The sequence below is a fragment of the Cynoglossus semilaevis genome, chromosome 13 (genome assembly GCF_000523025.1).
Source record: "Cynoglossus semilaevis isolate Cse_v1.0 chromosome 13, Cse_v1.0, whole genome shotgun sequence".
NCBI classification, from domain to species: domain Eukaryota; kingdom Metazoa; phylum Chordata; class Actinopteri; order Pleuronectiformes; family Cynoglossidae; genus Cynoglossus; species Cynoglossus semilaevis.
The window spans coordinates 8,227,964-8,249,655 of NC_024319.1; the positions used below are offsets into that span (position 1 = coordinate 8,227,964).

Sequence of the window (21,692 nt, forward strand, 5' to 3'; positions counted from 1 at the left end):
AGTCAATAACACTGGAAATAATAATGAGACTGTAAGTCCTGTATGGCATCACAGTGTGCAGACACAGGAGAGAAGTAAAATGAATCTGAGTGTAACATGATTATTGTTGTGTATGTGTAATGAAATCAGACTCTGATGCAGAAGTAAAACACAGTCTATCTGATTGCACTTCTCTCTTGAGCTACAAGTACACACTGCTGTTACTAAATGCTATGCAGACATGGTTGTTTTGACGACTGGGAGAAGTGACGGTTACTGGGAAGCATAGATATGGAAGATGCAAATGTGGAGCAATTTGGACTCTAAAACCTAGTACTGTAAAAGGCTTTTTGTCACAGCACAGACAAATGTGTTAAATGAGGCTTATGGGACATGGCTGTGACCGTAGATATGCTTTTAGGCTGCATATGAAAATAGAATAATCTTTTGCATTTTTACATATCAACCAAGAGGTATTAGTAGACAGTTTCCATGATGTCTCACTGTGACATTGAAAGCATCACTGTACAGCAGACATGTCCAAACTATTCCTCAAAGGGCCATGTGGCTGTAGGATTTTGCTCCAATCAACCATGAGCACAGAGTTTTGACCCCCACTGTACAGTAATGAATTTTAATATGTCGCTCAAACACTGAAGCTACGATACCAAAAAAAACCCAAAAACTTTTTAAATCATTAAATTTGTACTGACTCAACATAAAGTCAATGTGATCAATCAACAAGGACGAGATGTCGAGAAAGAGCATGAAAAGGTATCTTACGTGTTTAAGAAGTAATTTTACTGCAGCAAAAGTTCTCGGTGCTACTACAACTGACACCTGACTTATTGCCAATCTTGTTTTCTAGAGCCATAGAAACCTAAATAAAAAAAAACAGTTTCATGCTCTTACGCTGAAGTAATCATTTGGTAAAATTGTAAAATATATTTTGCTTTTCCAATGTGCAGAACAAACAAACAGAAAGATAAATACATGCATAAACGGAAGCAGGTAATGAGGAGGACATCCTGGAATGAGGAAAAACGGTTGAGATATTATCAAATACAGAATGTAAAGATGACCAGAAGAGGGCAGTAATGCAACAAAATGATGTCAATCCCCCGTGTCCCTGTGTGAAGAGCCAATGATTAACGCAACACCGTATGTCGGTCAAAGACTGTTAAAATAAACGCAGTTTAGTGATAAAGATGAATGACAATGACAGAAAACACACTTAAGAACATAATTAAATAACTTCAATGAGTTCAATCAAATCTCTGGGCGATTTAAGATGTAAAACTGGGAAGACTAAGAGGAGATGGACGGTGCCTGCTGTGCCGTGAGCAGAGCCTGTACTGCGCATGTGCGGCGGTTCAGTTACCATAGCGGTGCGTTGCGACCTGCTGAGTGAGTTGATTTTTCAACTTCTGAGTCCTGTGCTTCGACGAAACAAACCCGACTACGATGAATGATTCAACTTCTCACCGTGTGAACGGCTGCCATTCCACCGACAACCTGTTGATTTTTATTAATCCCACTTTTTAACGACCTGCCCTGCTGACATCTTATGTCTAAGAGATCTGAGAGATGGGAATCATCAACCGTTTTTTAAAAAGAAAAGAACCTGAGTTTTTACTTTAAATTCGTTTTAGTTTAATTTTATACTTTGAAAATCATCATTTTCCACTTCAACGGTAAGTACATTTTATTTGACTTTAATGTTTTTATGATATATAGTGGTATTATATAACCAGTTCCTCTTTTAATAGTGAATTTTGAGAACGAGAAAATTCTGTTTATATACTTTAAACATTAAATAGCAAAAACAGAGAAGGATGCGGTCATTTTTACTTTTTAAATACCTCTCGTACTACACCGTAGTCTAGCGCTAACATTAGAACGTCTAGCTCAGCTCAAGACCTGAAGCAAAACATGTGATTTCAAGTAGGCTACTTTATGTGAGCGCTGAGTGCCTTTGTTTTTGTCATGCCATGATGCTGTTGCAAAAATAACTGTGAATAATGAATAAATTCATGGCTATTTTTAAAAACATTTTTAACAATACGTTTTCTGTCTCATTCTTTAATAATAGTGATTCACAGTCCCTGTGCTGAATGATGTCATTTAAATTAATTGGCCTGGAAATTATATTTATTTACTGTAAATTGGTGTGTGTTTTTTCACATCCTTTGTGTATATCAGCGTTGTGTTCAACTAAACAAGCACAGGTTTTACAGAAAGTAGGTAAATTGAAAATAATAATAATAATTATTATATTATAATACATGTAATATAATTCTATTACATACACTCATGGTGACCTGTGAGGACTGCTCGTTCAGTCCGTCATTAGAAAGTCACCGTGGGAACACTCATCACATTTTCCTATCTCACTTCTAAACAAATGTGACTACGCACTCTGTCGCAGCCTCATCTGTCACATAGTTATATTTAACTGTATGATGGTTGGTCTGCGTGTGATGTTTACTGTTATACTTTACACACTCTAAATCATTAAAAAAAGCATTTAGTAAAGTCCATGCTGCAGAGCTTCTTAACCTGAGAAATTAAACGTTTTTATAATCAATCAAATAATATTCAATTGCAGAAACATGAATTAGTCTGTTATGAAGTAGTTACATCAGTACCCGCGCTGCCCGACCTTTTTTGTCCCAAGGACTGGTCAGCCAGTACCGGCCGTTACTACAGACTGGTACCTAGGAAGGATCATTACATTTTCAAAGTAAAACATCTTTTAGACTCTATTCTGTTTGTATCAGTGTCTGAATGACATATTATTTTAAAATATTGCCATATTACCTTTAAATAAAGAAATTAAATGGATTTTCTTTGAATGAAGTAAATTAGTAAAAATTAAGTAAATTTTTTCACTGTGTCCCACTGCGATACCAAATGATCAATGGACTGGTACTGGTCTGCGGACCGCGGTTTGGGGACCCCTGATCTATACAGTCTTCCATTTACAACTGGCCCTTCAAGGGGAACTGTATTGATGATGTGGCCCCCGGTGAAAATGAGTTTGACACCCCTGCTCTAGATGGATTGTTTCAGTCAAAGGTGGAGACGCACATCTCCCATGCAGGGCAGCAGCAGCAGGAACGAGCTGGTGCCCTCTAAGACACCCAGGATGAACGGCTGGTCGTGGCCACCTCAGGTCTTCCAGGTGCTGGGCTGGCTGGTCTTTGGCTACCTGGCCGTGGTCAGCTTTGGCATCTATATACCCCTGCTACCCCGGCCGTGGAACCACGTGCTCTACTCTGTATCCTTTACCTGATGCTAACTGTTAGCTGTGCATCAGCGTTTCAGTCGGACTTCACCGACATGAGGATCTAATGTGGTCTAGTTCAGGTTGTTGGGCACAAGACAACGGGGCTGTTGTGTGGGCCGCCTCTGTTTGCCTCAGTCACATCAGAGATGGCCTGTCTCTGTCTCATGGCATGTCTTTGTTGAGCCCCAAGACATGATCACTCGTGACATATGACTAATGCTGTAAAGTTACTAAACTTACGTTTTCTTTTTAACTAAGGCTCCTCTCAACCAGTCTCAAGAACTTGGTTCTCAGTCCTTACTTGAGCTGCAGCTAGATTTTGTAATCAGTTAAACCATTTGTCTTTTCCAAAACGTAGCAGAAACTACAACCACAAAATATATAAAACTATACTTAAAAATACCTAGAAGTAATCTCAAATTCAAATAATTTCCCTAATTGATTCCAGTCTGTTCTCGTTCTGCTCTTGTCCATACACTTGTAATTATCAGTCTAGTATTTATTGCCCAATGTTATCCACTAATTACTATTTTTCTTTTCAACCATAAACATTGACTAACTTTCCTCAACTCTTTTTGCGTATAGCTCATGGGAATAGCATTTGCCGTTCACTTCTTCACCCACATTGCTGCTGTTACTATAGACCCAGCCGACGCCAGCGTCAGGGCCAAGCACAGTTATTCTAGTCCGATGCCCGTCTTTGATCGGACGAAGCAGTCACATGTCATCCAGGACCTTCACTGTTACCTGTGTGATGTCAACGTGTATGTATTCAAGCCTGCAGTACCAACATTAACATTAGCATTTAGGCATTGATGTAAATTCTCCTCAATCCTTTTCAGGGGGCCGAAAGTTAAACACTGTGGAGTTTGTAACAAATGTGTGGAAGACTTTGATCACCACTGCAAATGGCTGAACACCTGCATCGGTGGAAGAAACTACCAGTGAGATTAAATTTAATAGAGTGTGACTGTTCTTCTGACAAACTCTGAGATTAAAATCTGGACTAATGTCACGTTTCTTGTCCCGCCTTCAGCTGCTTCTTCGTAGCCCTGTCCTCTGCTACAGTAGGGGCCTTTCTGCACGTGGCCGTCATCCTGTTTATTTTTATTCAGCATTACTTGGACCCGAAGATTCTACGGACTGCTCCACAGTTTGAAAGTGAGTTCAAACGTGTGTCACACTAACTCACACACACATACGCTACTTTTCGACGGGTACCTTGCATTGACGTTTGTATTCCCGCTTTTCTTATGAATGAATTTAACTATTACAAATATATCCCTAATCTTAATCTTTACCCTGATTCTAATCCTAACTTGTTCCCACTAGGACCAAATGTCCCCACAATAGCAGTATTTTTTTAAATTGTCCACACAAGTTAGCTATACCAGTATCTCACACACCTATTCAGTCCTCCTGGCCTTTGTTTTTTCTCAGTTGCTCATTTTTTTTCTTTTCTGTGTACATTGTTATGTATCAATTAAAGTAGTGTGTCAAATGAATGATCAGTAGTCGCTTACAGTGCAGCCACAGAGGCATTAATGATCTCTGTGTATGACAATGAACGCTTGCTTCCAATCAGAAAAACAACTGGCTTCAGGCCAGGCGTTGGCTAAAGTTTGCGGTAAAATTCTGCGTGCATGTGTTTGTGCAGGTGTCCTGGGGAACGGCACCTGGCTGGCGTTCATACCATTAGCACCAGTAAAGACAAGTTCAGCTGGACTTCTCATACTGGCCTTCCTAACAGTGATACTGAGCGCCATCTGCCTGCTGCTGCTGTGTCATCTGCTGGGTTTTCACTTTTATTTATGTGAGTCACGCTCTGATGTCCAGGTCAATTTGTTCACTGTTTTTGCATAGATGCTGATATTGGTTCAATATCCATGGCCCCACCCACTCTTTCTGCATTATCATCATGCTGATTGGTTTAACCGATCACCATTGTCATTGTATGTGTTTTGGTTTTGTTTGCTCCAAATCTGACAGATACTGTGAACATGATACAAAATCATTCTGTACTGAAGTCTAATTCTGCAGAGTCCATTAATTACATCTCATAATTTTCCCCCCAGTTTTCAAAGGAATAAGCACATATGATTATGTCAAAATGCAGCGACAAAAAGAGTCCAGAAGCCGAGACCCCGAAACAGGAAAAGCCAACGATGCCAATGACAAAAACCCAAAGGTAAGTCTGCCCTTTATCTTTCTCCGTATCTCACTCTTTCTCATCATTTCCTCTTGTATTTATTTTTAACCACAGAACCAAAGCAGCAGAATGGACCGTGAACCCACTCCCTTGCAAAGTTCAAGGTAAAACCAATAAAACATGAATTATATTATATTATATTATATTGGAGCTAAAATTGTAAAGAAATGTAATCAATCTTTTTTTCCCTCCAGTAAAGATCCAGTCAGCTGCCGCATGTCAGGATGTACAGAAGTAAGCTCTTCATATTGTCACCCAACAACCTCATACTGTCGATGTTTTTATGACAATGTGATTTTGACCACGTGCCGTTCAAACAAGTTGGAACACATCAGGAAATCAGCAGAGAAGAAGGACAGTTTTCACTACGGCACAGGACACACCACAGAGACCACGGCCAGTAAGTCTGTGATTGAACCATCAATAACTAAACTCTGATCTGTGGTCTCCATCTTCAGTACAAAAATACAGCTGATAATCTCACACAAATCCAATTTCCGCCTCCATACTGTAGATAATGGCTGAATTTAACAAACAAGCACTGACGTTGTCAAGAACAATGACCTCACGTGTTTCATGTTCTCGACACTGAAGACATTTGACTAATTTATTGCATGTAGGGATAATAAAAGAAGACGCAAAATATTGACAAAGTTGGCGGTTTAAATTGAATTGAGTAAAATGTTCTCCTCCTATTTTTTTAGAAGATAACAAAAGCTGGAAGTCCGATGACAGTGAAGAAGAACCAAACCCCAGCAGGAAGTCAGTCGACAGTGTTCCCGGAATGCAAGACCCACTGGGCAGCTCCGTGATGACTGCAGATGATACGTAAAAAGGAGTTTTTCTGGAAGACGGACATTTATTTTAATGACACGTTATGAAACTGAGGCACACAGACTGATTGATGTGGTTCTGTTACTGTGTTTTTATGACAGATTAATTATTTAAAGCATTTTTATCACACGAATTGTCACAGAGCTATTGTTCTCTCCTGTTTACTGTGCTGTAGATTGTATTTCTTTTTTACCACTGAGATTTTCACTAAGTGTGACCAGGAGGGAAAGGTAAGGTGAAGAAGTTTGGAGGCAAATAAGAGACAAACGAGAGAAAATGAAAATGACAAAGCAGAAGATGATGAAGATCATGCTATGACATTACCCTGTGTTTGAATCAGCCCGAGTCCAACTAAAACGTTATGTGTATTTTGGCATCCAGCTAACAGATCAGTCAGTTCTCTGTTGTTGTTTTTTTAACTGTGGATGTTACGTCCTTATCAGTGTTCAGTGACTGTTTTGTATTTGATAGTAAACAATGTAAACACTCAACATGTGCACAGTTCATTCTGTTTTTCACATACACTTACTCAGTGGCATGTTTACAAAGTAGTGTTTAAAAAAATAGAAATATTTAATCTAGTACAGTAAATATTCTAGCAGAGTATAGTGTATTATAGTGTATTGTATTACTACTATTACTACAACTTTTTTAGTAGTGGTTTAAAAGCAGTCTGTTTATTTACTTAATATGAATGTGCGTATAAACATTAAACCACACAGCGGCGCTGTTGGACCAGTTGAACAAGAGCATGACGCCATAGACTCAGGCGTCTCACAATGACAACAATCCCACTCGGTGGACATTTAATCGTATTTGTTACGAGTACATGCAATTTTAACGCTATTTTCTCTATGATTTTATTTTTAGTATTAGATCCAGGAGCATGAATATGAGTTTACATATCCATCCACCAACAGCCACGGTACAAACACTGGTTACGTAACGCATTCAAGTAGTGTGCATTCAGGGAGGTCCAGGAGGCAGTTAAAAGTAAAATAATTCACAATAATATCTTGATTTACGTACATAAGGACACAATAATTATTATTTTCAAATTCCGAAAATGACAACTGATTATTTTGAGGCCATTTTGTATCACAAATGTCCCCAGATGTTTTTACAGATGTTTTTTTAGCAATTGTCTGCTGGACAACAGTGGCACTGTTGCCCAAAACAATATTTTATCGGTAGTTTTCAAAATGTAATACAGGAAATACTTCTTTGATATGGTTGTCAAACAGAGAATGCGGCTCTTCCTGTCTTACCTCTAGAGGGTGCCAGATATGCAGCGTATCCTGTAACTACCAACTGTCAATTTACTTCAACTAATAAATGACCAGGCCATCAGTTCAAATCATATTGTCATATCACCAACAAGCCATAAATATAAAAACTAATGTTGTGTTTACGCCCACATATCACTTCTTTTCTTTGGTTCTTATAAACAGCAGGGAAATTTAAATTTCGTCACCACCACCTTTCAGTCTAAACGTTCTAACCACTTGCTGGAAAAAAGCGGTGTAGGGCGTCCCTGCCCGTGAACACCAAACCCCTTGAGATGCCTGGGATTATTTTACATAGTTCGATTGTTTACATATTAAAACTATTGGTGAATCTTCTTCCTGTGGTGAATCTTCAGTTTAAAGGCTGAAAACACAGCATTCGGCGAAGACGAGATGTAAATTGAGATATTGTCTGTCATCGATTTAAGTCAATAATAAGTTCCCGCCATCAGCCTCTATCTTCGCAATCAACAACCACCACAACATGCTGTAGGCTGAGCTTGTTTACAGTACATGCACCATCACCACCTACAGAAGAAACCAGCGGCTGTAGCAGCAGCCAATCAGCGGCCAGCTTTCTCTTCAGCATCTCACACAGACACAGCCATCAAGCAGATTCCTGCTCAGGCTCGGTGGAGGGAGGAAGGAAACTCAAAGCTGCACAACGCGCAATTATGGTTTTATGAACACAGCGGGGAGGTGGACGATTTCATCACCAGGTGATTTAAACTGAATATTACGTCATTCCTGCAGAGCTGTTCGTGTCGTTTATTAGATGCAGACTACAAGATGCAGAAACAGTAAATTACGTTCACCTGCGCAAGACTGCACACACGTCTTACGTCTGGCTTTACTAATTCTAAGTTTGTAATGTTGGACGCAACTGTAATGACGCAAGACAAGCACTTCTGCTTATGTGCTCGGCTTTTAAACCACAGCTTTGCGGACGTTGTGTTTTCCTGTCATGTTGTGCTGTGGTACTGTGACGTGCAGGTTAGGTGCTGACAAAAACAAACGGATCACGTGGACTCTGTGGGATCTGGCATTAGCAGGTTTATGTAAGCAGTTGCACAGACATGATCTCTCTGTATCAATGACTGCTGTCCTGTAAGGACAATGACAGTGTAAGTGGCCCTCGGCTGCAGCCTACTGTATGTGCGTGTCGGCACTGCTGCACACTTACATGGAGATCGTTACATAATAATGCATGCAAGAAAATAGTGCCTTTGTTTATGAGCTACTGCTGACACTTTGGATTAAGGAGTTACGGTGCTCAGTTTCTACTGGGACGTGGATTTGAATTGAAAACGTCAGCATGAAGTGAATCGTTGTTGATTGGTTATCGACCAATTAACACCGTTTTGAACCCAAACAGGAATCCAAACACGCTGCATGGATTTGGTGCAGCGTTTTGAACAGAAATCCAAACACGCTGCATGGATTTGGTGTTTCAGCTTCTCCTGCAAGAGCGTTTACTGTAAACGCAAGAGACACGCAGTATTCTGGGGTGGAAGAAATATGTTGAAAAATAAGATATAATAAAATAATTTTTAGAAAAAGGTGTCAACATTCTGGGGTAAGACACTAAGACTTTTATTAGTTATCTGAATTAACTTGGTGTCTGGTCACTTTCCTCAGATTTAATCTGCTGTTGATCTACTGCTGTGTCCTGTGTTTCTACTGTGGGGGTGTATCAGGACTCCAGGGCCGTCTTTACACTGCCTTATACCTCTATTTGGCTCGGTGCTGCTGCCAGTGACAACGGCAGTAGCTCGCCTCGACCTTCTTGTTTTATTTCAGGCTGATCCCTTCCAAGTTGTTTGACTCACGGAGCAGTTAAAGGTTTCAGGGAGGTGTGGACCGATGTCCTCAGAACCTCTCTGCAGATTTGATGTCATGGATAAATTTAGGACGGGTGTGACCTGGAACTAAAGTTTACAAACGTTTACACAAAATTTTCCTTGGATTTCCTAGGCGTGGAGTCCACTGAGAGGTAGTTGTTGTTCTAATGACGTCTACACCCTAACCTTCATGTAGACAATGTCTTATCTACATTTGATTTAGTTGAATATAGAGTGACCTACAACAATATTTTACTCATTTTTGTAAATAATTTTTCATTTGTTCCGAATTAACCTTGAATTTTATTTCTGACAGGGAATTAAAGAACAAAATATTATAATTTTTTTTCAAAATTTAGTTTTTTTGTGGTTGAATTACATTGCTGTGTAGTCATTGGCTAATTCAGTTAAACACACAGTGAGGTTGTAACCTTTGAGATGTATGCCATTGTACTGTAGTGTTGACGCTGATGTTTAGCATTTTACATGGTAGACTGACTGACATGGTCTCATTAAGGAGCAGTTATCTGGAAATCCTAATGCAAGCAGATGGTTCTCTACATATGGCCACCGCGGTGGAGGGTGCCTCTGATGAAACCTTCTCTCTCTCTCTGCCTTACACACTCCATCACTGTGACAACACTAGTTCTTCAAACACCATCTGCAGGAGCTACAGCTAAACCAAAAAGATAATATTTATTTCTCGTTTGTTATTTTGATCAGGAATTTCTCCACCAGCTGATCTCCTCTCTCGAGAATGAGAAGAATGTTCCGGTCAAAGAAGCGTGTTGTTGCCATGAATAGATGCAGATTTGAAATAGGTCAATTTATAGTTAAAGCACTCATCTGTGCAGTGGCTCGCCAGAAGGCGAGCATACACTGTCATCCAATCAGGGCCTTCTCCTCAGAGATCTGCCTCAGACTAAATGGCTTCTGGTGTGAATGTAGAAAAATAGGTCAGAAAACATTGTATAGTAAAAAAAAAAGGCATTTAAAATGATGTTGACTAAACAGTCTCTACTCTGTGTTAGGGCCTCTCTCTCTCTCTCTCTCTCTCTCTGTGTGTGTTGTATTGGAGCTAATGTGGTCAAGGAGTCGTTGACTGAGGACAAAGACACTTGAAGTGAGTGCCTGTAAATTGGAGGAGACGAGTGAAACAAGTTCTTTGTATTAAGATTTTCACTGCTATTGACTCATTGACTCACAGTGAAACACAGTGGCTGAATGTGTGAACTACTTGGAACTACATTTCCAAAGGCAGGTCTTAGATGGGTGGTTCTCAAACTCTGGTATGTGTACCAATGGTGGTACATGGGCTCCCTCTAGTGTTTTTTTAATACACTGGCAAAATAGTGACATTAGATACAATAAATCAACCTTTAAGTCTCTGTGAAAAAAAAAATTCATATTTGGAGGTGAATGTTGACGATTTGTGAATTAAAATGCCAGTATAGAGCAGCGTTTTCATACAGTGTGGCTTTGGCTGATTAATAGCTAACAAAGATTACGGTATTTTCTGGATACACACTGGAGGTATAGGTCGCATCTGTCCAAAAAATGCCATATGATCCACACCAGTGTATAAGTCACACTGATTATTTAAAAAAAAAAATCACAAAAATAAAAGACAAATGTTCTGGAAAGATCCCGATCTGTCCTGAATGCAGTCATCATCTGTGACACTAGACGATTCCACCAACTCCAGAGGAAGACAGCACTGCTTCCACTGCTGGGCTGTCATCAGACCTACCATTATCAATATGGCTGTATGGACCTTTTTACATCTTGAACTAATTTTTTGTTTAGTTGGTGCCCTCTTATGGTCATGGATGACATAGCATAGATTTAATATCAGTTGCAGGACCAAACAAACCTCTGAAATCAACCATTACTTATATTAGGGAAAATACAGTAATAGAAATTGTCATTGTTTTTCATAGGGATGCTTGGCCACCTCTGCTCACGACTATCAATACCAATCACTGAAAACAAGATTTAATTGAAAATATAACACAACACATTGAAAGGCTCGTCTTCTGCATCTCCACTCCCTTGGCTGGAATCCTGGATGACATATGACTAGAGAATCTCCTTCTATCAATAGTGGTGCCCGGCGATGTCACCATGTGTGTATGAGTGAAGACAGGGGCATAGGTCAGACAGAAAGGCCACTCGCTATTGGACAAAGGGCAGCCAGTGTGTGCTGCTGTGAATGCCATTATTCACACAGATTAATAAGAAGAAGAAGTGACAAGAATTGACATGACGTGAACATAATGGCTGTGCACAGTGTCATTCCCGCAGCCTTTGTACACACAGAGGCTTAGACTGTACGAAGTCGGGTCACGTTAACGTCCACTGGTCACAGGGTCGTGGAAACATTTCTGGGGTGAGTGACAGCGGTTGATGGAGACTGGTGTGAAAGTCTCCTCTCTGAAGTAGATGCTGTGGTCCACAGCACCAACTACTCTCTTTCTAAATGCTAGTAGCTATGAGTGAATGGTGGTGATGTAACGTTTAGTGATGCAGAGCTGAGTATGGGAACAGCTGAAAGGTGAGAACTGTTGCTCTTTAATGTTAAAGTGGATTTTTAAAAAGTAAGTAGAAAAACTGTAGAGATACTTTTATTACTATTTAATGGTTCTACCCTGAAAAGTACAAGTGTGTGTTTAGATGTGTAGATACAGATACAAGTACTACACTGGAGGACAGTGTTGTATGCTCTAGAGCTCGTTAAATTAATTTAACATTAATCATGTTTATTATAATATTTTCTGATTATAATTTTTATTCATTCCTGGCTTGAGCTTCTCTTCTTTAATGTTTACACGTGTGAAAGGAACTGAAGATTATTTGGAGTATTTGTGCTGTGTTGTGTGTACATGTTGGCAGATACAAGTACTACACTGGAGGACAGAGTATACAGTATATATTTGTTAGTGACGTGGATAGTATGATAATCCAAATGTTGTATATTGTGTGATTACAGTGTTGAATGAGTTACTACAGGGTGAATATGAGTGATAATTTAAGTGTAAACAGGTTGTGTGTCATTAGAGAATTCCTTCTAGAGAATTCCAGGGGAATGTCTTTTGTACCATGGAGCTAAAACATAACCTGCTGTTGTTTTTATTTTAATAATATTTATGTTCAAGTTTGGTGAAAAATGTGACGTGTTATAATTTCAAAGTTTTCAAAGTCGCATTTTTGATGATTTAAAAAGTAGTCAAAACTATTGGAGACGCCAGGGACGTCCGTGTATCAACATGTCTGTGGTTCAAAGCAGACACCGCATGAAATGATCACATCTGACCTGCGGTGGAACTTACTTTACTGGAACCACTTAACGACTCCAGTTTAAGGTTTCTTTTTCTAAGTTTGATATTAGAAATATTCCCTTGTATTATTTGCGCTAAATACTGTAGTTGTTTTTTCTTTTTTTTTCTTTTTCAAACTCGTTTTCATTGAGAAAACTGCTTCTCTACAGATAATATCTCATTTCTTATCATTCTGTGGAAATCTTACAAACAGTTCCCCTTTTAGTTTAACTGCAGTTTTTCCCTTTTTGTCTACAGCACAAGAAAACAGAAATCTTCTAAACCAGGCAGCGCACAGAGGGAGTCCACCAGCATGGCAGAGCACAAGTGAGTCTTCGAGGCCAACTACCTCATAAAGGAGCCTTCATGTTCAGATTTTTTTTGTTACTTGAACATCCGTTTCCTCTCGTGTTTCTTCAGTTAGATTCTGTTAAATTTCCAAAGAACTCTATTCATAGCCCACACCTCTGTGCCAGAACTCAACACAGAAGACACCTGCTGGCAATTCACAGGCAGCGCAGGAGCCTGGAAACTCAGAGTTCTTTACAAATAATTCTGACACTGTGTCCAAGTGTTCACTCTCTGTCATGTGTCACCTGTGAGTGCAGTGGAACAGAGTGACATCATACTCTACACTCATCTTTCCTTCCTGAGTCCAGGGTATAATGACTGTCCTTTTGTCCCATGCTAGAGTCAAAAAGTTCTGAGACAGATGTTAATCAAAAAGGTGTCTGGTGAGTCAGTAAGTCTACGACTGACCAGCTGACTGACACGATTATCAAATAAAGTGTTAGGGACTCCAGACTAACTGGTATGGTTGAGGACAACGGCTTCACGACTCTCGACAGGTTCTGCAAAACATTTCCCTGAAATCCACCAATTCTGATGAAGAAATATTTCACATTTTTTCACATCAATAATTTCTTAATTTCGTTTAGTCACAAATAAAAACCAGGTGTGAAACACACATCTGCTGGCTAACATTTGTCTTTCTGTTTTTTGTCATATTAATTATTGTTGATTAAAGTGATTAATGATAGATAGATACTTGACGTCTCAGCTCATGTCCTACAGTGAATGTTTGGTCCGATGATGTTTTCACAACTTCCTTCTCAGGGACAACATGAACGACTTCAAAGTCCAAACAGCCAAGCATCCAAACATGAGCTCAGCTCCCCTGCGACCGCACAGCGAACACTCGAAAGACCGAGCGTCCAAAAGGCTGTCCACCGAGTCCAACGGGACCAGTGAGGGAGGACAGGGTTCCTCCACACCGGTGGAGGTGACAGCTTTGGAAGAGTCCTTCAAGCGCTTCGCCATCCACGGCGACACACGTGCTACTGGCAAGGAAATGCACGGCAAGAACTGGTCCAAACTCTGCAAAGACTGCGGCGTGATTGACGGCAAGAGCATCACCCTGACAGACGTGGACATCGTCTTCAGCAAAGTCAAGTAAGAAAAGTGACAAAAGCCTGAGGCGGCACATTTTGTTTCCGTGTCATCTTGTGACCAACAGAGCAGAACACGTTCACATGTAATAAAATGAAAATTTGTTCAGTAATTGTTTATAATTACCAATGATCTCACTGTTGGTACAGACTAAATGTCGTGAATTGATTTTTCGTCTCGTTGGTTTTCAGCACGGCTGCGTCTGAACTCGGTCAAACCTGTTGGTGTGGATCTGCCACAACATGTTTGTACTCTCATTGTCTCATGGTTGAACAAAACTGTTATGTTGAAAGTGATGACAACAGGTTTGATTACTTTGGTTTAAGAAATGTCAAAATTACACCCCCTGACCCAACAGTTTTTCCACATTGTGGCCCGGTTCAGAACATTGGGTAATACTTTTTATAAGCTCTAACCTCAGTGTTATATTGCCACAAGAGAAACACTTTCATCTGTACAGCTGTGTTGATTTGACATCAACAAAAGACTGCAGATGTTATTCACACCTTAAATAAATATCAGCCTTTCCAACGGGCGGACAAAGTTTATGCAGCTGTTCACAGAACAACAGAAGTCTGAAGGTTGCGTGATGAGACTCTTACACAGAATACAACACACATGCAGTAAATTTAAGCTTTGTTTTGAATTGACTCATTTTTCGACTAGTCAGCACGAGTAGAAAAAAAATGGCTAGAAACCACACATCCTCACATTTTTCTGAAGACAAGAGCTACAAGCATGGCCGACTGAATGCAGTTTCCCCTTTCTGCCACTGAGCTAAGCTAAGTGATACGAAGGTAAATAAATAAAGCAGAACTATCGCAGGCTTTGCTTGGAAATTATAGCAAGTAGGTAACATTGGTTCCTGCACTAACTAGTTGGTGAGATTTATCACCTTACATTGGAATTATGGAACAAGACTTTCTTAACAAACTTATGGGAGATGGAGACGTAACCACAAACGCCCTAGGTTGGAGACATCGCAAAGTGAGAATCTCTTGTACAGCTGGCAAAAAAAGGTTAAATTTAGTCCATGTTAGAGTTTGCCATTTGATTTTTATGAGTACTTTAGAATTTTTTATATGTTAAAATCACACCTAAGGATAAAAGACAATTATCGAATGTTGTTTTCAAGTCATGTGGTCAGAGTGAAGTCCTCTGTGTCGTGAGTCAGTTTTCAGTATCTTATCATGTCCTTATCAGAAACCTGCAATAATTTAAGAAGCACAGAACACAAAGGGTCTGAGCTTGGAGCTAATCACTAAGGAGGCGCTGTTATCAACCAGAAGGTCGGGGGTTTAAATTCTGACTGTGTTTAAATGTCTCTCAGTGAGACATCCAAAGGTAGACAGGTGCAGAGGTGCCATAAACACCGTTCAGATGTCCTGATCTTTGAGTTGACAGTGAGTTCACGTTGCTACGTCGAGTTATTCCCATGTTCTTCCAATTCACAGAACATTTAGCTTAAAAGAAAAAAAAACAGATATAAGAAACACACTGAGCAACAGAGAGTTCATGAACTTCACTTTCAATTAGTCGGTGGCTCCCAAACCTTTTCTGCTCTGTCCACATTTGTAAGGAATCAGCTGAACACATTTTATAACACTTGATTTTCTTTTTTTTTTAATTGCTGTTTTTCTTGTGCAATTTCCACACTGTGGGACAACTTTTGAAAACGACTGATTTTCCTTGCCACACCCTTTCCTGGTTGAAATTAATCACAAATTAATCACGATAAATTAACATTGCTAAATATGGACGACAGATTTATTACTTCAGTCAGCTATATAGTTGTGATGGATGTTGCTGTTGTATCGACATCGTCCTGAACTAAAATACAGCTCCACTCAACAACCAACCATCAGTCCTTCTCTGACCTCATACCGTAGATTTAGTCTCCACAGCAAATACACAGCTGCTTAACTATTTGTTCCTCATGGAGATTTGAAAATACACTGCACAAGTCACAGTTGTCCTCCTTGGACATGAACAGCAGCTGGAAGTCCCTTTTCCTCTCCGACAATAGACAGCGTTGTACCGACACACAGAACTGGCGCTCCCTTGTTTGACACTGACAGATCACCTGAGTCCAACCGTTCAAATAATGTTAATAATCATAATAATTAAACCAAACATCCCTGTTTACTGTAGTTTGGTTGCTATGACAGCCGGTCGCCCAGAGAGACGCCTGGATTTCTGAGCAGTTGTTGACATAATTTATCACCACAACAGAGGCTGTTTGTGTTTGTGTTACTATGCACTTCTGACCAAAGCCAACTGGGCAAAGGGCCATTTAAACAACTGTAGCACTAACTGGAAGAGAAAGATTAATTTGGGGCATGTTTTTGGTTAGTGGTTAAAAAAAAAACCTGGGCCTTTCAAATGGAAATGTGAAACTACTGGTCACAGTAAGTTTTAATGCCCTCATGAAAAACCTAGAAGATGTTAAACAACCCTTTGGATACTGCAGGTGAATAAAGTGACACGACTAAACAATCCAGCAGCGGCGTGCGCACGAGTCTGACAGTTTAGTCCTGAAACACACCGAGAGATAAAATCCAAACAGTGAAGTATTCTTGTTTATGTCAGCAGGATACCACTGCTGTGCTGCCTTATGTCTAACACTGCACTGATCACATGTCAGTGAGTTCACTTCTCTCTGCTTCTGTTTCATGCTTTTATACTGTTCCTGAAGAATAACCTACTTCAAAAAACAAATTGTTTTCTGTCACACAAAAATAAATACATTTTTTAGAAGCGGAGAGAGAGGCTTTTAGAACTATGTTCCACCACAGACGACTTTCTTACCATCCAAGTGTTGCTTTGCACTTGATATGATAATTTGGGCATTTGGGGACAAAATCATTTGCCAGGTTATGTTAAACTTTTGACTACCGAGCAGGACACCTACAGTGGTCCTGGATCATACTGTATGTCCTCTGATTTAGTCAAACAACAACAGGACAGACTTTCTTTTAATTGACAATTGTATTTTCTCTCTTCTCTGTCCAACTTCCAGAAAGAAATCCAGTCGAACCATCACATTTGACGAGTTTAAATGTGCACTTGGAGAGCTGGCCAGGAAGAAATACAAAGACAAGACAGGAGAGGACGCTGAGGCTGAGGTGGTCAAGCTGATTGAAGGAAAGGCGCCGGTCATTGCTGGGGTCACGGTAAGACTTTAAAGAGAAAGAATCCCAATGTTTTTGAATATGAATCACTTGAAAAAACTGCGCGTTTCATTTCTCACAGCGAGCGGTGGCTTCTCCAACAGTAAGCCGTCTGACAGACACCACCAAGTTTACAGGGTCGCACAAGGAGCGTTTTGATCCAAGTGGTCGTGGGAGGGGTAAGGCCGGACGAGTAGATATAGTTGACACTTCCGGATACGTCTCGGGATACAAGCATCAAGGGTCGTATGAAAAGAAAGTCACTAAACCCACCGCGGGGAAACCCATGTGAGGGTGAAGACGATGAAATTAACATTTGATCAACTGAAAGGATCGTTTTCTATTTAAAAAAAGGAGAGTACTGAAAGGAAGCACAACAGAAAAAAAAATGTATATTTTTCCAACCCGTTTGTTTGGTGTGTGTCTCCTGTATGTATGTGTGAGTAAAAGAAAGAGAAGTTTTTAGTTCCTCTCTTTGTCAGTTTTGAAAACTGGAAAATTGTTTACATGTATTTTAACAAGTTTATCACTAGCTGGTACATTCCTGTATAAGAACAAGTTACTGCCAAATACTGAAGTGAACAAACAGAACCTTCTTTGCTTTGAAAACAGAAGCTCTTTGTTGTTATAGTACCTTGATATATTTATTGAGCACAAGAACCAAAATGCCAAGAAAAATAAAAACGGGGGAAACGGTGAATTTTTTAAACCTTCAGTGCACATATGTCCCGTTCCAGCACTTTTGAATTTTGAATTTTTTTCAAGATAATTGGCAAATATTTAAGACACTGTTTTTTAATTATCCTTGTGTGTGAAAGCCATAATCCTTTGGTTAAATGCTCTGGTATACTAATGTTCAACATGAATCTAGAATTGGTCACAGCCGTTTCCTTGAGAAAAAAAAAAAGCAAAATATAACATTTTGCTTTAAAGACTAGCTCCTCCTACAGGACATAGACGTCACTCCACCATGCTGGCCACCACAGGCCCACATGCAGAGACAACTATAAACAACCATTCACATTCATGCCCAGCATTCTTCCATTTGTTTTTACTGTCATCTACTAGCTCTGTTTTCCTTAACTGGTAAATATTGGCACCAGAAAGGTGAAAATGGCAGCAGAGGACAGTATCATTGCGGATGAACACACCACTTCCTGTGGACCATTAAAATCAACTGCAGAATTCCTGCAAACTTAAACGTATTCCTGCATACTTAAAAAGTACAATTCAATTGTCAACTTCTTCTACCACATGTCGGCGCCCACAACAAACATTTTCCGGCCTGTGGCCTTTAATATCTGCTCGCTTCTGTGACCATGTGAACAAAGTTGTCTGCTTACAACACCTAAAGTCATTCATTTAAACATTCCATTTTTTTTAGAGTTCTTAAAAGTTATTGTACGTACAAACAGACAGATATAAACATGGATTTTTTTTTTTATTAAATATATGACTTCAGCTGATGGAAGCTCTGACCACAGTAGATGACCTTGGTTGACAGATTGTATTATTACTCATATCCCTAATCAAATTTCTATTCAGTAATTCTAATATATTTGTGGTAAAAAGACTGTGTATATTCTAAAATGTATTAGCCATTTAACTTATGACACTGACTTTGTTTGTTTATATATTTTTTTGTAATGCTGTACTTTGTGCATGTTATCTATATGACGTTGGATTTTTAAAAGCGTGTAAACGACCGCAGCGGTTCGTCGCGTCTTTACTGACCTGCTGTGAGGACAGACTACTGGAGTGATTTGTTTTCCTGCTCAAAAAAAAAAAAAAAAAAAAAAAACAAACAAAAAAAAAATCGAGTTTAAAATTGTGCTATAAAGATAGTCTTGTACTGCTCTATATTAACATACACAGTGTATCAACTTTACATTTTACAGTTACACAAAACAAACTATTCGGTAAAGCTATTAAATACATTTAATGATTTATTGATTTGCAACAGGCCTAACAACAGGAGACAAAGGGAATTTGTAAACGATCAAAAGTTTGAATCCTTCCTAGAAAGATTATTTTGCCATGCACGTACAAAAGCTACATGGATCTGTTGACTTTAAAACTACGGTTGCCAGCGTGAAGCCCCAGATGTTACTAGTACTTCTACAGATTTCAAAAAGACCTCTGCTTAACTGACAGAAAAAGGTTGTGGGACATATTTAAGACAACTGACAGAAACTGAACATTAATAGTCCAAACAAGTATGAGAGACTATGTTCTTTAGCACATGACCACAAGGTGGCAACAATACTGAGATACTACTAGAAGAAGTACGTGTTCTTATTGGCCACCTACAAACTGCACTGGCTGAGATACTACTAGAAGAAGTCTTATTGGCCACCTACAAACTGCACTGACTACACAGCCTAACATATCCCAGAATCCACTGCACGTTTGTAAACTCAGCCATAAAAACAAACCGTAACTAAAGATGCATATTTTTTCCCATCATTCAAAAGGATTATGTAGAGTAGGTTATTAATGGAAACCAAGTGTGGCAACCAACCAGGGCCAATTTCAAAGAAATTATTCAACAAATATCATTAGTGGCACCCAGCTTCATTCATTCAGAGTAACTCTGGAACCTTCTGTGGCTTCTATCTTGCAGCTGTATGACTTATTTCAAATGGACTAAACAGCCAGTGATCCCACAATATTTATCATTTGACGGCGTCGCTGTCAAAAGATACATCTTCAAATATTGCAGCTATTGTTTAGTTTTTTATGCAAGCATCGCAACTGCATATATTTTTATTCTGTGCTTAATGCCAAAAACTGCATCTTTAATGTGTAGAAACAATAACGTCACCATCTCTATTTTCTTTTTCTAATAACTATAATTGTATTTTGTGCCCTGATGCATGGAGCGTGTTTTGTTGTTGTTCTTGCGCTCTCTTTGTGTGTGTTCAAGATTTGTCATAATTAATTGGAATAAATAAAGAAACATTGGCAAACCTCTGCTGGGCGGGTGTGGTTGTGAGTGTCAGAATTCGATTTTTATATATTCTCCTTTTAGAAAGAGCACTGGTGGTCTGAGACAATAGTTAGAGCATCGTTGAACTGACACTTCATGTTGAGTCTATTTCCTAACCTGGTTTCCTGCTCCTGATTTAGTGTCTGTGTTAGCAAAGTGCATGAATGTACAGCTCAGCAGCCCTAAGGCATAGATAGAAATAAGGTCAAAGTGCAGCTGGAACCTTCATGCATTCACTTGACTGCAGGACACAAAGCAGACGGAGACAAAACTGAGCTAAAAATAAACATAATAGGAATAAAAAAGCAGCCGAGAAGCTGCTGATCCAGGGTCTGCACCATGAACCCGTCACTAACATTTCCTTCCCTAAAATCATTTAACATAATAGTCCTGGGCACATATTTATACAAAACCCTACATGGATGGATTGCCTTTTCTGTTATTGTTTGAATTAACCAAACACCATTAAGAGATTCTTTTAAATAACCGTCTATCAAGCAGACTAGGACAAGTAATAGACATAAATACATGTAGTGTAGTAATGACCAGATTTTAATAAATAAATAAAAAAATGGTTTCAATCCCAGGGGTGTGTGCAATGCTAATCTGTGTAAGATCGGCATCTCCTTTCCTTACTGTCACTTTAAATGTCCTTCACTTCCAGTCGGTTAAGCAGGCTAACATTACTGGCAACCATCAGGGACCTACAGTATGTAAACAGACATTTTCTAATCACATAAACAGCCAACTGTGCAGCACTGATTTAGGTACGAGTGTTAACGTTCAGATGCGGTGGCGCCAGTGTGTTCTTCTTACCTGGCTTTCTCTCAGCCTCCTGCACTTTCTCCCTGAGCTCCACAATCTCTCTCTTCAGCTCCTCTACTTCTGTCTGAGCTTCTGATGGGGAAAGTAGAGACAGCATCAGGAAAACAGATGTAAGACTTTCTCTTTAAAAAGTCAACAATGCTAATCACTGTAGACATTGACAGGCCTAATTTATTAGCTAACTTGTGCACTTAAACATCACTAACCAGCCTAGCTCTTTCATGTATACAATCAAATTGTTTGATTCAAGATTTTGCCTTCTGTGCTCAGCGGTTTGAATGGTAACTGAAAAGAAATGTCCTGTTCATGTCGCACAGCAGGTGCAATGACATTTTAAACACATAAGGCAAAATGTAAAAAAAGTTTGTGTTGTACCATGAAAAAAAGAAAACACATTAAAAGGGCTCAGATGTTTAATATTGTTCAATGTTGTTTTATATTAATCTTTAGATTTTGATAAATTTACCTTTGATTTGTGAAATTGGTGAACCCTTTATCATAGAC

General features: G+C 39.4%; 3 protein-coding genes across 6 annotated transcripts in view; 2 read left to right on the top strand and 1 right to left on the bottom strand.

The window, feature by feature from the left end:
• The first annotated feature begins 73 nt into the window (after positions 1-73).
• Positions 74-7,689, top strand: zdhhc11 (zDHHC palmitoyltransferase 11). Of its 2 annotated transcripts, XM_008323326.3 has the most exons (11): positions 74-1,673; positions 3,038-3,259; positions 3,854-4,032; positions 4,111-4,212; positions 4,305-4,429; positions 4,926-5,081; positions 5,344-5,456; positions 5,532-5,581; positions 5,672-5,711; positions 5,799-5,877; positions 6,182-7,689. In XM_008323326.3, exons 2-11 carry the CDS (start codon positions 3,038-3,040, stop codon positions 6,307-6,309), a joined length of 1,194 nt encoding a protein of 397 aa, XP_008321548.1. In that variant the 5' UTR covers positions 74-1,673; the 3' UTR covers positions 6,310-7,689. The 2 variants fall into 2 exon arrangements, with proteins under 2 accessions (XP_008321548.1, XP_008321547.1); XM_008323325.3 differs by having other exon boundaries at positions 5,672-5,877.
• Positions 7,690-8,095: 406 nt separating this feature from the next.
• tppp (tubulin polymerization promoting protein) lies at positions 8,096-19,624 on the top strand. Of its 3 annotated transcripts, none has more exons than XM_008323328.3 (5): positions 8,096-8,316; positions 13,014-13,082; positions 13,872-14,207; positions 17,224-17,377; positions 17,457-19,624. In XM_008323328.3, exons 1-5 carry the CDS (start codon positions 8,111-8,113, stop codon positions 17,664-17,666), a joined length of 975 nt encoding a protein of 324 aa, XP_008321550.2. In that variant the 5' UTR covers positions 8,096-8,110; the 3' UTR covers positions 17,667-19,624. The 3 variants fall into 3 exon arrangements, with proteins under 3 accessions (XP_008321550.2, XP_008321551.1, XP_008321549.1); XM_008323329.3 differs by lacking the exon at positions 8,096-8,316 and adding an exon at positions 10,536-11,827; XM_008323327.3 differs by lacking the exon at positions 8,096-8,316 and adding an exon at positions 11,844-11,992.
• Positions 19,625-20,137: 513 nt separating this feature from the next.
• Positions 20,138-21,692, bottom strand: part of cep72 (centrosomal protein 72) — a 5,018-nt gene continuing 3,463 nt past the window's right edge. The window contains 3 exon segments of the mRNA XM_025061443.1: positions 20,138-21,067; positions 21,180-21,260; positions 21,655-21,692. The exon segment at positions 21,655-21,692 is cut by the window's right edge and continues 50 nt beyond it. Of these exon segments, the coding sequence (XP_024917211.1) occupies positions 21,060-21,067; positions 21,180-21,260; positions 21,655-21,692 (127 nt within the window). The 3' untranslated portion in view covers positions 20,138-21,059.

What these genes read in the sequence shown, in the direction of transcription:
- zdhhc11 (XM_008323325.3), top strand. Translation starts at nt 3,038, where the DNA reads ATGGATTGTTTCAGTCAAAGGTGGAGACGCACATCTCCCATGCAGGGC. An exon ending in TACCTGTGTGATGTCAACGT is followed by an intron (nt 4,033 to 4,110) that starts GTATGTATTCAA and finishes AATCCTTTTCAG; the next exon opens with GGGGCCGAAAGTTAAACACT. An exon ending in ACTCCCTTGCAAAGTTCAAG is followed by an intron (nt 5,582 to 5,671) that starts GTAAAACCAATA and finishes TTTTCCCTCCAG; the next exon opens with TAAAGATCCAGTCAGCTGCC.
- tppp (XM_008323328.3), top strand. Translation starts at nt 8,111, where the DNA reads ATGCACCATCACCACCTACAGAAGAAACCAGCGGCTGTAGCAGCAGCC. An exon ending in GTGGACGATTTCATCACCAG is followed by an intron (nt 8,317 to 13,013) that starts GTGATTTAAACT and finishes TTTTGTCTACAG; the next exon opens with CACAAGAAAACAGAAATCTT. An exon ending in ATCGTCTTCAGCAAAGTCAA is followed by an intron (nt 14,208 to 17,223) that starts GTAAGAAAAGTG and finishes TCCAACTTCCAG; the next exon opens with AAAGAAATCCAGTCGAACCA.